This window comes from Pygocentrus nattereri, chromosome 7, assembly GCF_015220715.1.
Source record: "Pygocentrus nattereri isolate fPygNat1 chromosome 7, fPygNat1.pri, whole genome shotgun sequence".
NCBI classification, from domain to species: domain Eukaryota; kingdom Metazoa; phylum Chordata; class Actinopteri; order Characiformes; family Serrasalmidae; genus Pygocentrus; species Pygocentrus nattereri.
In genome coordinates, this window is record NC_051217.1 from 28,576,009 (window position 1) to 28,594,135 (window position 18,127).

Sequence of the window (18,127 nt, forward strand, 5' to 3'; positions counted from 1 at the left end):
AGTTAGCTGCAGTCATTAAGAAGACACATTAATATCAAGTACAGTATGACGTACTGTTTGGATTATGCTGTTTGGAAGTGACCTAGATTTTTACCTCAAGAGGGGCTGCAGTGGTTGAACATAACTATACAGTACAGGGTCAAGAAACTGCGGCACAGTTGAAGGAAATGTTAGTACTTGATGTGCTGAAAAAAAAAACAATAAGCTAATAACAGAAGGTTCTAGGACAAATCTTTAGACACCTGACTGGTAGCTTGTGTGACATTTAAACCAACAGTACAGTCTGTAATCACTCTTATGATTTGCCTGACATCTACGGGAGGCAAATCCAGCCAATAAAGAAATAAAAATTAAAACAATAAAACGTAAATGCCATTTTTGTTATTTCTTTTTCCAAACATCTGCACAAATATCCTGCCAAAATTGAAAGTAAAACGAAAAACTAACATTTGCCATTTCATTTCTGACATGAGCACAAGTAATTTCTGACAAAAATAAATTTAAAACAGGTATTTCTCATTTCATTTTAGTAATTTTTATTGTATTTCTTGGCCACATGTAAAATGGAAAAGCTAATAAAGAAAATCCAAGCTTCACTTTTTCTTTGGCTTTTCTTAAAGAAATGCAGAATATGTTTCAAAACTAAAATCAAAATGCAGTGATTACATTGTTATTTCTTTTTCATAGCAGTAGGCTGCACATCTGACAAAATTAAAATGAAAATGCAAAATTGACAAATCAACAGCATCAGATCAAATGCCGTCAGCGGAAGTAATGCGGAGGTAAAATTTCCCCACTGTGGGACTAATAATGGTCTCTTAATCTTAATTCCCTGAGGACATCTGGTCTGATGTTCAGTTTCACCAGATCTGAGATATGACGATGGTTTTTCTCGAGACTTGAAGTCATTTATCTTAAGGAATGATGCTGGTCTGAGGTCTGAGGATGTCCTAAAATGTACCCTGTAGCCCTGCCTAGTACTAATTAACATATATTTGCATGTTGAAAAAGCAAAGAGGGAACTGAAAAGTAAATATCCAGCAGGTGGTGCTGATGTTTATTTGCCTTTTCATTCTGACACTTAAAGCGCATCCACGCTGAAAACTGAATTACAAACCATCACTTTGCTGTTGATTTATTCATTTTGCATTTTCAATTTGTCAGATATGCAGCCTATTGCTATGAGAAAGAAATAAGAACATAAATGTTGTGTTTCGATTTTAGTTTTGGCACACATTCTGCATTTCATGAAGAAAAGTCAAAACCATAGTGAAGCTTGGAATTTCTTTTATTAGCTTTTCCATTTTAGATATGGCCATGAAATACCAGAATAATGAGTAAAATGAAATGACAAACTTCTTGTGCTTATGTGAAAAATAAAAACGCAAATGTAGGCATTTCATTTCATTTTTAATTTTGGCATGATATTTGTGCAGATGTTTGGAAAAAGAAATAGTAAAAAGAGGTTTGCACTTACATTTTATGATTGTAATTTTACCTACTTTTTAGGCTGGATTTGCCTCCCATAGATATGATGCTACAGCCACAGATTCCAGATGCAAAAGCCAAAGCCAGAATCAAAACTAAATCCTCTGTTGGCTTTTTTGAGCACATAATGCAAAAACATACCACTAAGCAGGCAACAGCTGAGCAGTCAATTTTGTCCCATAAACATGGGTCATGTAAAATTGATTGTAATTTCTAAATGATTCACCTGATATAGACATACCCTTAAGATGACTGACTGCAATTTAACCTCAGATTTACTGTTTCATTTCAAATCCAAAGTGCTGGACAACAGAGCCAAAACAATAAAACTATCCACTATCCACTATCCAAATACCACACTATCCAAATGACATTCAGCATCCAGATTATAGATGAAAATTTGTAGATTGCACCTAGCATTTATCATGCTAGCTTAACAAATGATTACAGCTGACTAATGTTTGAATCTTACCATCATTTTCACGTAATGAGGCAACTGAAGAGAAGCCAATTTCAGCTTCTTCCGCTCTTCAATGTTCAGTGAAAAACATTTTTTTCATTTTCGTTCCTCATTCAGTTTCTAATCGCTGTTCACTGCAATCCTAATTATGAAGGAAATTAAGAGTTTTTGTTATAAAACGTTACATCATATGGAGAGCAGTGTTAGCATGTCATAAAGTTTGGTAAAGTAAATCAAACTTGCGCTACTCAAATTGTTTCTTTCTTTAAACACGCCTCTATCAAACTGTCCCCAAAGCCAATTACAATAGAAAAACACAGAGCCAACAGAGTAAAAGAGTCAATGGCAGAGTGTTGACACCAACTCCTAGATTAGTGGAGTTGTAAAATGAATTCTTTTGGAATCAACTCTATTACTATGCAGAATCCCTGCTAGAGAGCACCGCAACCCCTTCTGAGAGCTGTGAAATCCTCCAAACATAAAGTAAAGCATGTGATATAGTAGTAATTTCTTAAAAACACACTTGACCAGAAACAGCAGTTTACTTGAATAAAAGGGAAAGAGATCACACAACTTTAAACGTTTATTCCGCATTACGCAACCTGGCACATCTTCAGTCATAGTATTCACTTCATAGATGTAGAATATATTGACGTATTAACTGAGGTGTTCACTAATTGTTATTCAAACACTGCAGTAGGAGCTAAACTGCTGTAGAAGACACCAGCTCACGACCTGACCAAAGCAAAAAAATAACTGGAGCTCAAAAAAAGTTTTAATTCTTTTTTATTACGAGCTTCAGTTCTTTTGTGCTTTGCCGGTATTTCCTACTGCACTCCTACTTATTATTGTGCTTGTTTAACTCTTTTTAACTGGTTTATATTCTATATTCTCTGTAATGCACTCATTAGATTAGGCTGACCAGTTCAGCAAAAAGCTACCAACAATGAATATTGAATACAAAATATCATTATAGAGTATAATATTAAAGTTAAAGTAAAGTTAAAGTAAAGTTTTTAAACACCAGCATATTTTTTATATACCACAGTACTCTTTAACTGTATTTAAACTAATATAAAATAAAGCTAACTTCACCGTAAGTGTTGGTGTAAATTAGATGTTAATGGTGATTCTACATTGATCGCAACACTCAATCTATAAATCAGCATTGCAGAAACTAGAAAACAGAAAAACAAAATATTAACACAACCAAAGCAAAGCAAAGCTCTATAAATTTAGTTTTACTCTCACGCAGGCTATTTTGTGCAAATGAATATTCATAAAATCTCAAACAACCACAGCAAAAATTCATGCTCTTAAGTCAAATAAACCTAATGTTTGTAACATATCCCATCACTTCATTAGAAAATCAGGGTCGCACTCTATGGTTTGAGCAACACACGTTTGTTGGTGCGTTTTGAAAAGTTAAATCTTCAAAAGTGTCAAGATACATGTGGACAAGGCTTCAATTTCAGATTTGTAATCCTTTCCTCTCCTGATATAGTCACAGTGCTAGAGTGATACTTCAGTCAAAACCTTACACTCAGTGGTAAAGATAAAGTGTAGTTACAGACTTAAACACAATGTTTCAGAGCCCATCTCTGCCACAACTGACCAATTTCAACTTAGAACCTGTAATGAACCTAATTACTTAATTCTAAGCTAATTCTAACAAATGTGGTTTGTCATTCCATTACAGTTACATTTAGGGTAGCAATTTAGTACAGTAGCGAAAAACTACTATGCCTTATGCATAATCAAATTTACACAGTAAGCCACTTCTGATGTGATTTAGCTTGTTCAACATCTTTAACTTCAACTACTGTCCATTTCCATGAACACGAACTGGTAATTACTGGTAAGTGACATTTTTATTATGTGGCTTTTTATGCCTCTTTCAAATGTATGGCTTTTGATAGCTTTCAACTGTTAAATGAATCAGGTCAGGTCTGAGGCTGATCTAAAATTCAGACGGCATGAGTGGGTCCAAACAGTGAGTCAGACAGTTGCTCTCAAACGTAAAACCTCAAGAGAAAATAAGAGACTCCCACCTGCTTCCCACTAGAGTCTGGGCAGAAAATCCATAAAAAGGAAAGAATCCAAACACACAGAAAAAGGTACTCTGAAAGCACCAAATAAATCACTGACAGTCTCAGGTAGGCCTATGTTTGCCTCAGTTGCATGCTTACTATAAGTGCATCAATTGCAGCCCACATGTATGCAGCAGGCAAATTATCTACAAAACAGAGAAAATTATTCCAGAATTTCAAATCAGTTGGTCCTGAAGGGACACAAAGTTTCTCTGAAACTGAGCACCATCTAATTTTCAGAGAAACTTTGTGTCCCTGGCTGATTCTGCAAACCTACCTATCTTCCTCTAGTACCATAATATGAAATAAACCCATTCAGGTAAGGGGTCTGTTTCAAATATGAGCAAGTATTTCATATAGTAAAAAAGGGGTACTGTATTTCTTTTTTCAAGAATTTTGTTTGATGGTAAAGGGTATTTCTACAAAGTTTGACACATATGAACAATTTTATGCATGTATCTGCGACTAAATTGGTTTTATATTATTGCAATCAGTGATTTCAAACTTATGAACAGTAGCACTATTGCACAGACCATGAAAGCTGAACTACACCACTGCACCACAAAGTAGTCGTTGATACATTCCCCAGCAGAGAAAACAATTCACCTTTGATGTCAATTCTAGTTAATTATCTACTAAACCCAACGGATTACTTTCCTTGTTTACTTCCTTATTGTTGGATGCTACACAGTTGAGTGGGTAACTTTATCCTAATGAGGGGGCAAACAAACCAGAAAGGAGGTGAAGAGAATCACACAATAGATCACTATACCACAACTGACAACAGTTTTTTATTAATTGCATTTTGTTGAGTTGCACAGATCTGTGTACATGTACCTTGTTTTGAGACATGTGTTTTTCTTTATGTGTGTATTTTGCTCAAAAATTGCAATGTTTTTGTCAGGAAAGCAAGCAAAAATTGACCGAGCTGAAATGACCTTGAATTAGTTTGTGGAGACATGCTCAAATTTATTTCACTGAACATGACCTACAAAATACAATTCATTTGTTAAACATTCACTAATGCATTATTAACATGTTCATTATGACTTATGATTGGATTGATTTAACTGTATACTTTGTATGTTTATAATTATTTATATAAATATTAATTTCTGAACTTAAAGGTTTAATTCAAGGCAAATTTAGAAGTGAAGCATGAGCCTCAGTGAGTTCTGCCTGATAAAAAGTCAACTGGGCATTGGTAGGTAATTCACAGTATGGTGTGTTTCAAAATACAAGAGAAATAACAAAATAAACACACAGGCATATTATCTGTTATTGTCGTGTATTAAGTCATGTATATGTCATATATTATGTATTATTCTGTATAGAGAAAATCAATGAAATCTATTTGAAAACAGGGCATGTCATGAAAAAGAATTCCCAAATTAGTGTCTAGTATGACGACCATTTGCCTATAGCAGCACATTTCAAAGAAACAGTCCTGTATTTTGCGAAACGGGAGCAAAACCAAAATCATTAAATGTATATCTTTGGTCGGTAAATATGGAATAAAACAAAAACGATGCTTGTTAGGGTTAATGGGTTTAATGTAATTCCTACAATCTAATATCTGAGGTGTATGTCTACAAATTTATTTCATAAACAGCATTTTATCAAAAAAAAAAGTGCACAGAGCACAACACTGGAGCAGTTATGCCACATCATTTGCATCTGATCACACTACGCCTGTGTCTGCCTACAGAATGTAATTAGTGAACAGTCAGTGCTTATTTCAGATTAAACTGCAAGCTTTACTTTCCTAAAACACCTGCCATTTGTTGTGACTAAAGCAAGAACAGGTCAGGGTGGTCTCTCCCTTCTGCATCACTGGTCAAAAAAGCCAGGTGGCTCTAGTAAGCTAGTCAGGTAAGTCCAACAGGTGCCACCCAGTTCAGAGGTTGAGAACCAGAGGTTGCAGTGTTGAGAACCAAACAAACAAGGAAAATGAAGCACCGTCAACCTCACTGTGCTTCATTTGTGTTTTCTCATGTTCCTTTAATCCAAACAGGCATCACATTCGTAGTGTTGACTTTAACTTGAATACACTGAGCAATACATTTTGGAACAGGATGTTTCTGTTTGATTAACAGGAGAACAACCGTTAGAAGCACGAGTTGTACTATATATGAATTGCTCCATGCCTTTTAACAATATAAAGAAAAAACTTGCAAAAAGATTTTTTTTGATGAAGGTCTACCACATTTCCATAAATGGATCACTGTCTGCCTTGATTTTCTACTAAAGATGAATGTACCATCTGCTGCTCAGTGTCCAGATCATGCCTCAAAACTCACACAGGCAGGAGTTAAGACCCCAGGGCGACAGAAATATATTCCTCCCAGGTTTATCCCCCAGTTTTCCCCATTTGTACCAGGGATTTGAGCCCGCTCTGTGGCTCAGTGCACTCCTGCGGAGAGGCTGAGACCCATCTGTGGCCCACCATGAGCCAGAGAAGATTGTCTCAAGCATGCAGGTGTTCACGCACATGCATTAACAATTCTCATAAAGCTAACTCATAAAAGCAGGGCTTAACAAGGGGTCAGCTACGCGAACATATATGTACTGCAACATCCTGCAGCAGCACAGAGACAAGAACCAAGCACAGTGACCTTTGTAAATACCAGTTATAACGAAAGTATACAGCAGCTTAGCTTTCTCACTGATTTACCCTACTTCAAATCACACAATGAAAAGACGCAGCTTTCGTTGCGTCACCTATTTTACTGAAATATACTTAATAATCTAAGCAGAAACTAGACAAGACACCTGAAACTGAGCCAAGATCACCAACCAGTTAACAACATTAACGCCGCCTACGTGCAACGTTTATTACAACCATTACCAGCAAAGGCATCCCTGACGGACTAGAACACAAGACTAAGTACAGTATAAGGGTCTAAACAAGGATTTTACTGCTCAGGTCTAACATTTATGGCTATGTCGTTATAAATCTAAACGATAAAATCAGGGTGGGCGTGTCGGAGGCCACACACTCACCACAGCCACAGACTTTGAACTTCGACCACAGGGTGCAACAAAACCGTGCGCTGTAAACGAACCCGACGCGTTGTTAACCCATTCGTCGATTCAGCCGTAGACGCCTCTCATTAGCCTAATACACAGTAATTCTCTAAAGCCCAGTGAGGATGAGCTGAGCCAGAATTAGCCCACCTACTAACCTCGAGGTAACGAGGCTGAGACGTGCTTCGTTTACACGTTAACTGACGTGAGGGGGGAGGGGGGTCGCAGACATTGCTGCAGCTTCAGTAGCTTAGCAAAATCCAAGTTGACTTACTCTATAAAGAAGCTCGCTCCCTCTTTAGTGAAGCCCTCCTCCCAGCCCTTCGGCAGGTCTAGTGCGGAAAGAGAAGGACACACGTTTCAAACATATTATTACCAATAATGTTAAAAAAACTAAACTTTCGGCTCGTTCAGTCACAGCTTCATCTCATTCCCACCTACCTGAGCGTATCATGTGTCCGGAGTTCACCGGCTCTCCGGTGCGCGGATGGAGCCAAGTAGTGCTGCGCGTTTCATCGCTGGCGGGGAAACAAACCACCTGTTAGCGGATGCAAGAAAAAAGCCTGGAACATAGCGGCGCTCACACGGAGCCGTGCGGTGCCATTTCTGTTTTTTTAGTTAAAACACTCACTCTATGAAAAACACCCGGCCGTCTCGACACACCCCGTATGACCAGTGCTCAGGTAAAGTGTCCCGTTGGAGCGGCGCCGCCATGATGCCGCGTAAACGGCGCTCGGGCTCCGCTCTCCCGGGAGCGGCTTCACCCATTAGCCGCTCCAGAGTACAGGCTCTTAAAGGGGAGGGGCCAGTCCAGTATACACTCAGCCGACGAAAAAGGCTGCGTTCAAACCCGCATACTACATACTAAAAAGTGTGTCAAAACAGGGCACTGCACGTAGTACGTTCGTAATACGCCTGCCAGAGAAATGCGTTGGTGGTGTTATAACTGTTGATAATGAGAATGCTACCGCTGCAAGAACGTCACCAACTGATGTGCACTTAACTAAAATCCTAAAGCACAAGCGTGTTTTTTGAGATAGGTCTTTGGTTTTGGAACGCATATCAACTATATTCTCGCCCTCAGATGCTGCACTCACACTAAACTGGCCACAGTCTCTCTAATTCTATTCTGAGTGGCTATCTGTACATCATGTATGCTCCATGTTTAATCTGTTTTATGGGAAATTGGGAAACAAATTTTGCAAGTAACCGCTTGCTCTGTCTGCGGTGACAAGTACAACCCCAATTCCAATGAAGTTGGGATGTTGTGTAAAACATACATAAAAACAGAATATGATGATTTGCAAATCCTTTTCAACCTATATTCAATTGAATACACTACAAAGATATTATGGCGCGGTGGAGGAGGAAGAGACTGCGAACCGATCCATTTTGACAGAAAAATGCTCTTTTATTTCGATGTCTTAGCAACGTAATCACCCAAATGGGTAAATGGACCTGTCTCCCACACAGCACACGAGGGAATGACATCAACAACAATACAACACACGCACACGGCAGGTGACAACTTATACAGTACAACTACATAAAACGGTAAGGGAAGACTCAAGCTACATAACACACATAACCAAACACATAACTAATAAATACATGCGCCAACATTACACATAACAGGAACCAATACCGGAGCCGCAGGGGCTCATGGGAAGTAGCACTGTCCCCCTTTGGGCCGACGCTACAATATTTAATGTTCAAACGGATAAACTTTATTGTTTTTTGCAAATATTCACTCATTTTGAATTTGATCCCTCAACACATTCCAAAGAAGTTGGGACAGGGGCATGTTTACCACTGTGTTACATCACCTTTCCTTTTAACAACACCCAATAAGCGTTTGGGAACTGAGGACACTAAGTGTTGAAGCTTGGTAGGTGGAATTCTTTTCCATCCTCGCTTGATGTACAACCTCAGTTGCTCAACAGTCCGGGGTTTCCGTTGTCGTATTTCGCCCTTCATAATGCACCACACATTTTCAATGGGAGACAGGTCTGGACTGCTAGGCAGGCCAGTCTAGTACCCGCACTCTTTTACTACGAAGCCATGCTGTTGTAACACATGCAGAATCTGGCTTGGCATTGTCTTGCTGAAATAAGCAGGACGTCCCTGAAAAAGACATTGCTTGGATGGCAGAATATGTTGCTCCAAAACCTGTATGTACCTTTCAGCATTAATGGTGCCTTCACAGATGTGCAAGTTACCCATGCCATGGGCACTAACACACCCCCATACCATCAGTGTTGCTGGCTTTTGTACTTTGTGCTGATAACAATCCAGACAGTCCTTTTCCTCTTTGGCCCGGAGGACACGACGTCCATGATTTCCAAAAACAGTTTGAAATGTGGACTCGTCAGACCACAGAACACTTTTCCACTTTGTGTCTGTCCATCTCCGATGCGCTCGGGCCCAGAGAAGCCAGCAGCGTTTCTGGGTGTTGTTGATATATGGCTTTCGCTTTGCATGGCAGAGTTTTAACTTGCACTTGTAGATGGAGCAACGAACTGTGTTCACTGACAATGGTTTTCTGAAGTGTTCCTGAGCCCATGTGTTAATATCCGTTACAGAATGATGTGGGTTTTTAATGCAGTGCCGCCTGAGGGATCAAAGTTCACAGGCATTCAGTGTTGGTTTTCTGCCTTGCCACTTACTTGCAGAGATTTCTCCAGATTCTCTGAATCCTTTGATGATATTATGGACTGTAGATGATGAAATCCCTAAATTCCTTGCAATTGCACGTTGAGAAACGTTGTTCTTAAACTGTTGGACTATTTGCTGATGCAGTTGTTCACAAAGTGGTGAACCTCGCCCCATCCTTGCTTGTGAACGACTGAGCCTTTCAGGGATGCTCCCTTTATACCCAATCATGACACTCACCTGTTTACAATTAACCTGTACACCTGTAGAATGTTCCAAACAGGTGTTTTTTGAGCATTCCTCAGCTTTCCCAGTTTTTGTTGCCCCTGTCCCAACTTCTTTGGAACATGTTGCCGGCATCAAATTCAAAATGAGTGAATATTTGCAAAAAACAATAAAGTTTATCCATTTAAATATTAAATATCTTGTCTTTGTAGTGTATTCAATTGAATATAGGTTGAAAATAATTTGCAAATCATTATATTCTGTTGTTATTTATGTGTTACAGAATGTCCCAACTTCACTGGACTTGGGGTTGTATTTTGGACCAAGATTCTGATATAGTTGCAGGATTGAAAAAAAGTGAATTTCATGGTAACATGTTTAAATGTTATTCAATAGTTTACTTTTTGCTGTACCCCATTATACAAATCCCATACATGTCAGAGAAAACAGTGGTTTGTGGCTGGTTATGTTGCAAGTCAGTCCTCAGCCATGATGAGCGCCTGAAACATTTCATAAATGCATGTAACCTAAACAACTAACAACAAGCATCCAATACTTAAATATACAGACAAATAATACATACCAGAAAAGTTATTTGTTAGAATGTAGTCTCCAAGTATCTGCAGGGCACATTAACCCATGGCTGCTGCTTTAGTTCTCAAGAGCAAAGATACCAAAATTAATATTATTATTTATAGCACATTTTGCAATGGATAGTCACAACACAACTTTACAGAAATGTGGTTATAAACCCCTCCTGAGCAAACATAGGGTAACATAAGCCCTAATAATATAGAGAAGAAACACTGAGAGGACCCAAGACTCAAAAAGGGAAGTACATCCTCAGTTAGTCCACATACTTCTTTTTAACATGATCTTTTTTACTACTATAAAAGGTTGTGAAGATTAACTTTAGAATGATCCTGTGTGTATTGCAATAGTTCTTGACCAACTGCACTGTACATTATTATGCTTCCCTAGATTAACACACAGGTCTCTGGAGGCTTGGGATAAAATATTACAATATATGTATTATGAGTAGGAATCTCTTGGCACCTCACGATTCCATTGCGATTCAGAGGGCAGCGATGAGATTATAAAACGATTATTGATGCATCTTTTTTTCTATACAGGATCACTTTTTTCTCACTGTGTGACAACTTGGTACTTTTAAAGCAAAGTATTGTAATGATCTATAATGAATTTACTTTCAGTGTCTTTTATTAATAAAAAATGGAAGTGATGTGGTGAGTGAACTGGAAGACTCTCATTCACTGCTTTAGTTTGGAGCACATTAAATGCTGCTGCCACTCATCTGCGATAAAATGTGCTGTTATGGTGAAATAACAACCAGTGATAATGGATGTCCACACAGCACGTTACAGCTGTCCTGCCCATTTTCTTCAGTGATTTTATAACTCTGGATTTGGTCTCGTTGTAGAGAGTCAGGGTCTCTGTGTCAGTAAAACATTTTTGAGACGGCACAGCGCAAAAGCCCTGTTTCTCAACGAGACTGCAGGTCACTTAGCACCTCACTTAGCAGTCTCTCCTGGCTAAGCTAGCAGCGAATGACAAGGCAGAGAGAGATTTAGCCGAACATTTGGAGATTTATTCGCATTTATAATATTTTTTATATAAAAAAATATTTTCCCGTTCCACCTTAAACGGTGCCGCATTTAAATTCGAATTTAAATTGGAACGGAAAAAATTCAAACAGGAAGCGGGAGAATAAGAAACGACTTCAGCCTCGTAAAACAGTCAAACAATGAGAGACATTTTACAATAAGCTGCTCTTCTGAGGAAAAGTTTTCTGGCAGAGATGGGAGGAAAGCAGCTAACTACAGCTGAGCTGAAGCTTAAAGCAGAGTAAAGTAAGTCTGCATTTTCGTTTATATTTTTCGCCTATACTAGGACATCAGCACACTCTGAGACATACTGGGCATTAAATGTTGTGACTCCCAAGGTGTGTGTTTTCTTCTAAAGGACAAAATGGCTCCTCTTAACATTTGGGTTGTGACTCTGGGAGCCGGTCGGATTTCTCGCTCATCCAGCTGTGTTCTTGTTATGTGCTGCCAGAGGCTGTCCGGGCGCTGCACTTACCCACTTCCAAGTTCCGCCCTTTGTGTTCCGTCAACATTAGTCTTCAGAGTCCGTCATTGTTTGTCAAGCTAACTACATTGAATATTTGGTTTATATTGTATCTCTGGCTGGAGTAACTTGTAACCTGAAGGCACTGTATTTATGGGAATGGACATAATAATGCTAACACCAAATAAAAGGCCATATAGCACCTGAATCACTATAATAAAATCTCAGTAGCACAGATGCTAATTCACAGTATGTGTCCACTAGTAAAGAGGTCTACAAGTCTTTGCTTTCATATGTGGGTTTTCAAAGCAACATGAGATGACTAAAAGTACGCAAGATGCCAAAAAATCAGGTCCTGAGTTGTCAGGAGAAGAGTCATGACAGCAAGTACCAAATACAAAGAAACTGCATTGGCACATACAATGGTTGCAAGTTAAAACACTGACAGGTGTAGACAGACAGTCAGAAGGCTGCTAAATACAGAAAAGGTTTGGGTCTCATTCACCAGTATCTTCCTGGCTTTTCTAAAATGTGTTCTTGAGAAAGGTCCTAAAAAAGTTTAGATCAGATTCATGATGTGATCTTTAATCGCAGAATTGTTTGCACCTTTGTGCTGTTGAGTGTTGTAGATTTTGTTCTTACCTAAGAATAGACCTCAAGTAAGAAAACATTGACGAATGTCTGAATCTTTGTGACAACAGCAGAAGTGTGTTTCAAGAAAAAAATTATTCTTGAAAACTGTTGGTGAACGAAGCCCTATGTTCTTAAAAATTACCACAGAGCAGGATCATCATAGATCTCAACACAAAACTTGTGCTGTGGGCTTTAGAAAGCTGCTTGGTATTCAAGGTCAAGCACAAGACTAGTGGTGCAACTACAGTCATATGGGCCCCAGTGCCAAAAGAAATGAATGGGCTCCTCGTATGAAAGTTATTGTAAGTTCAATCAATAAAAAATTGACAATATGCGAGTTTATTCCATTGTTATGCCTCAAATGAAATGATGTGCTCAAGGCATGCCATGTCACCCACCAGCATTTAATGTTGCAAGTTTGTTAGACTACCTATTTGAATGTCTCGCTGTACTGCAGACATTGCATGGACACAAAACTGCACTAATTTAGTGAAGGATAGATCAGATAAAACAGTTATTGGATAGTAATTGTAAATGCTGAAATTCCTCAAGGAAGGAGAGCTTTGGGAGAAACTACACATGTAAATTTGTGTGCATTACAGGGGTAAACATGATGAAAGACAGTGGAACTGCCAAAAGCTAGAACTAACAAGAGCTCAGCCACATAGCAGTAGACCACACAAACTCATAGAGCAGGGCTGCCGAATGCTGAACCACATAGTGTGTAAAAAAATCACCCATTACTCACTAAGGAGTTCCCGGGAAATGGAATGTGTTTTTTAGAGGATGGACAATGGTCTGGGTCTCGTCCTCTTAGTTCCAGTGTCGGTTAATGCTACAGCATTCAAAGATATTTTAAACAATTAAATGCTTTAATTTTGTGGCAACAGTTGGGGCTCTTTCCTATTCCTTCATTATTGTGCTCCTGTGCACAGACCAAACTCCTTGGATTGATGAGTTTTGGGTGGAGGAACTGCACAGAGCCCTGACCTCAACACCAATGAACACCTTTGGGATGAATTGGAAAGTCAATTGTGAGCCAGGCCTTCTCATTGATCATCAGGGCCTGAACTCATAAATGCTCTTTTGACTTAATGGGCACAAATCACACACACACACACACACACACACACACACACACACACACACACACACACACACACACACACACACACACACACCCACACACACACACACACTTTAAATGAAAGTTTGGACTCACCTTTTCAATAATATAAAACCAGTTTTGTTGTGTCACATTTACAGTAAATAATACCATCTTTACAGTTAGTTGTTTATCACAGAATAACTTTGGGTTCACAGAAATATTAAACGATTGATTAAAACTTCTAAAAAAGCCCTTTTGGCAAATTTGTAATAATTTGGTAAAGTTTCTAATAAGTAACAAAATTTTTAATGTGTCAAGCCATTCCAAACTTTAGTGTATAGTGTACAGGTAGTGTATATACAGAAAATGTTTAACCCCCCCCTGGTCAAATTATGAGAATAAGTTTACACATCCTTCACAGGGAACAAACTTAAATATGCTTAAATATGCTTAATGCCAATTGCTAAACGTGGTGGTTGCTCTAAGATGGTATAATAGTTCTACACGGTTGCATAATAGACAAGGATATAAGGTTGGTTTACAGGACCCTAGGGAGCAAGCACTGTTCCAACATGATGTTTACATATTCTAAGATGACAAAGCCTCCATACACACTGCTATACAAATTCAAGAGTCAAATACTAGACACCAGACCTGCGCATCATTGCACTTTAGGGAGAAGTTCTGAAGTGAAGCGTTAGCTTTACACTTTCTTCATCTTTACAACTAGATGCTTTTCTTATTGATCAGTAGCACAATAATTCTCTATAAACAACCAGGGTAATATTAATACAATGAAATACATATTTTACTCACCCCTGCATGCACTCAAAATATAAGTACAGTTAAATTTTACATTAAAAGAAAGAAGGATAGTGAATACAGAACTTGAAAGAGCAGTTTAGTGATTTAGTGAATGTCATGACTACTCTGTAGGCTTAATTAGCCTAGAACATAAACTGCTGTCTAATATAGATCATGCAAAGTGGTACTTTAATCAAAATATTGCCTGCTACTGCTCAAAAGCCTGTAATTACTTGTAATTACTTAAATACTAATACTTTATTTTACTGTGCAAAATAAGAGACCAACTTCCATTTATTTAATTTCCAGTCAAAATCTTTTTTAAGTACAAGTTGTTTATTTTTCAAGAGATATTTCTGAGGAGATTAGATATGAGATATTCCATTTGAGTAAAGAGAGGAAATTCAAGGGGAAATGGATGAAAAACAGGAACTGACAAAACTAGAATAAAAAATATATATCGCAAGATGTAGAAAGAATGTGACTCTGCGTTAGACCTGGTAGACCAACAGTACAGTCACCAACCATCAGATAAACAACACAAAGCTTTCATCTTTGAGAGAGGAGAAAATCAAGCTTCCCTCTTGCTTCAGATTTGAAAAACAAATCCATGTTTATGTCCATCCTTCCACTGTTAGAAGACAACTCAAAAAGCCTTTCAACCACCAAGCAGATGTTACTGAGAAAAGGAAAAAAGGAAGAAAATTTGTAGATTAAACAAAAGAAGCTGCTGGTATTCTCAGAACATTGGACTGGCCACCCCAGAGTCCAGACATCAACACCACTAAAGGTTTCTAGGATTAGTCGAATTGTGAAAAGCAGAAAAAGCTACCAAATTTTGACTCTTCTGTGAACTGGGGAAAAATATTCCTGCAGATTTCTTTGAAAAGTGCAAAGTGACAGAACCAGCCAAACAAGAGGCTTTACTTGTAAAGGGTTTGACAAGAATTGTAGTCAGTGAATAGGTGTAGGTCGAATCTAAAAAAGACAAAACCCAAAAAAAACAAACATAACAAGGAAATAATCAGGCAACCAGATCCAAAAAGGTGAAGTCAGAAAATCCATTAACACTGTCAGAACACAAGAAGACAAAATAGCCGACAGGAAACGCTCAGTAGCTCTACTAGGAGAAGCAATACCTCTCCAAGAATTGAGTCTTAAGCCCAGGTTTAAAATCTAAACTAAGGCTAGTCACATGCGACACAGAGGAGGTGAAACAGATCAGTATTCAGGTGATCGTAAACGGTAATAGGTTCTACAGTCACATGATCGTCCCCGGGGATTCTGAGAAATTGAGTCAGTGGGTGAGTCAGAGGTGGAGGGATAGGTGACATACAGCTGAAAGCAAGTATCCCAAAAAGAATGAAAGCTATAATAAAGGCAAAGAAAATATATATGGTACTGAAAAAGCATATGTTGTAACAGTTCGGACTTCTGTGTATTTTGTGTTAAGTATATATGTTTTCTGATGTGCCGATGCTGAAAAATAAATGACTTTTTTGCCAGGAAATTAAAAAATGAAGGGTTATCTCTGACTTATTCACAGTACTGCATAAGCAATAATAATTTATCGTGTGGATTTAAATGTTGTAAAAGACATCAAAGGCACTTTAGAATAAAAAAAGAATTGTACGCTGCTACCTTTATCGTTCAGCTAAATATAATATGTTTGACCACAGTAATATGAATTGTCATATGTCAGTGTTTGAGTTCAAACACTACGAGTTTGTATGCAGCGCTTACCAATTTTAAATAGTTTCTTCTTGACGCCTCAGGATTCGAGCTCCCTCCATTTTGGATGAAAACTGATTTTGTCTCTCAGAGAGTTGTAGCTGGCACGACTGTGAGCTCGGAGGTGATCTGTAGGAGGAAACAGGCCAAGGCTCTGCGTATGGCTCCAAGCCCAGTGCAGATACAGCAAAGCCTCAGAATATCCGGTTTGCTACTGATCACTGAGCTGCAGTCCAGTCGACTAGGGTCTGCAGAAGAACAGTTCATCAGGACTCTGCCACTCTGTAAAAATAACTGTGTGTGCTGATTGTCTCCTAAAAAACTGGAGATGAGACAACTAAAGATTTTATATCCTATACACTTGTATTTTAAAATTGCCCCTAGCACATTTTTTTTTAATCCAAAATTTTATCCAAAATTCTATATTTTCTTTTCCTCATGGCAAAAAGTGAATAGCAGACTTCATTTTAGATGGTGATCCTGTAACTAAAGATTTTCCTGGAAATGCTTCTTGTTTGTTGCTTTTATCTGCTTGGCTTGAACTTGCTTTGAGGTTGTGTGCTGGACCACTGCACCGCTTGCACAAAGCAGATTTTACAAACACAGCAAAACATGACAAGTTTAGAGTATATTGCATTAAATCAAACAGGGTTCAAAATGCAGAAAGGCTGGTACAATGCAGGCACATCCATAACAGGAACAAAGCAAGAGTAAAAAATGAACAAGAGAAACAATCCAATGACCAAATCTAAGAGATGCACAGGAAACCACAAGACTGTTCAAAGAGCGAAGCCAAACAATGTAGTATATTTACGAGTTAAGCCGCTGGTGTGAGTGTAATCATGAGAGTGTGGAGCTGCAGTGAGCCAATCCTGGGAGGCAGAGTGCAAGTACAGTCTCCCTGATCTGCGTCCCCTGCCTGATTTGCACCATGCATGCACACCACTGTGACGCATGCTTAGAGAATATTACTTTTACCATCTCTACCCACTCTGTACTGCATATGCGTGAGCAACTTACAGCAAAAAACATAAATAAAACATAAATAAAAACAGAATACAGTGATTTCCAAATCCTTGTCAACCTATTTTCAATTGAATACACTACAAAGACAAGATATTTAATGTTCAAACGGTTAAACTTTATTGTTTTTTGCAAATATTCACTCATTTTGAATTTGATGTCTGCAACACGTTCCAAAGAAGTTGGGACAGGGGCAAGTTTACCACTGTGTTACATCACCTTTCCTTTTAACAACACTCAATAAGCATTTGGGAACTGAGGACACTAAGTGTTGAAGCTTTGTAGGTGGAATTCTTTCCCATTCTTGCTTGATGTACAACTTCGGTTGCTCAACAGTCCGGGGTCTCCGTTGTCGTATTTTGTGCTTCATAATGCGCCACACATTTTCAGTGGGAGACAGGTCTGGACTGCAGGCAGGCCAGTCTAGTACCCGCACTCTTTTACTACAAAGCCACACTGTTGTAACACGTGCAGAATGTGGCTTGGCATTGTCTTGCTGAAATAAGCAGGGACGTCCCTGAAGAAGACATTGCTTGGATGGCAGCATATGTTGCTCCAAAACCTTTCAGCATTAATGGTGCCTTCACAGATGTGCAAGTTACCCATGCCATGGGCACTAACACACCCCCATACCATCAGTGATGCTGGCTTTTGAACTTTGCACTGGTAACAATCCTCTTTGGCCCGGAGGACACGACGTCCATGATTTCCAAAAGCAGTTTGAAATGTGGACTCATCAGACCACAGGACACTTTTCCACTTTGCGTCAGTCCATCTCAGATGCGCTTCGGGCCCAGA

At 38.7% G+C, this 18,127-nt stretch overlaps 1 protein-coding gene across 6 annotated transcripts in view; it reads right to left on the bottom strand.

Moving 5' to 3' along the window:
- The window catches only part of plekha7a (pleckstrin homology domain containing, family A member 7a), a 114,529-nt gene extending 106,685 nt beyond the window's left edge, over positions 1-7,844 (bottom strand). For all 6 annotated transcript variants that reach the window (XM_037540239.1, XM_017711147.2, XM_037540240.1 and 3 more), the window contains exons 1-3: positions 7,697-7,844; positions 7,507-7,583; positions 7,340-7,397 (exon numbers count right to left, since the gene is read on the bottom strand). In XM_037540239.1, the coding sequence (XP_037396136.1) occupies positions 7,340-7,397; positions 7,507-7,583; positions 7,697-7,833 (272 nt within the window). In that variant the 5' untranslated portion in view covers positions 7,834-7,844. The remainder of the gene's footprint in view (positions 1-7,339; positions 7,398-7,506; positions 7,584-7,696) is intronic.
- Positions 7,845-18,127: the final 10,283 nt, after the last annotated feature.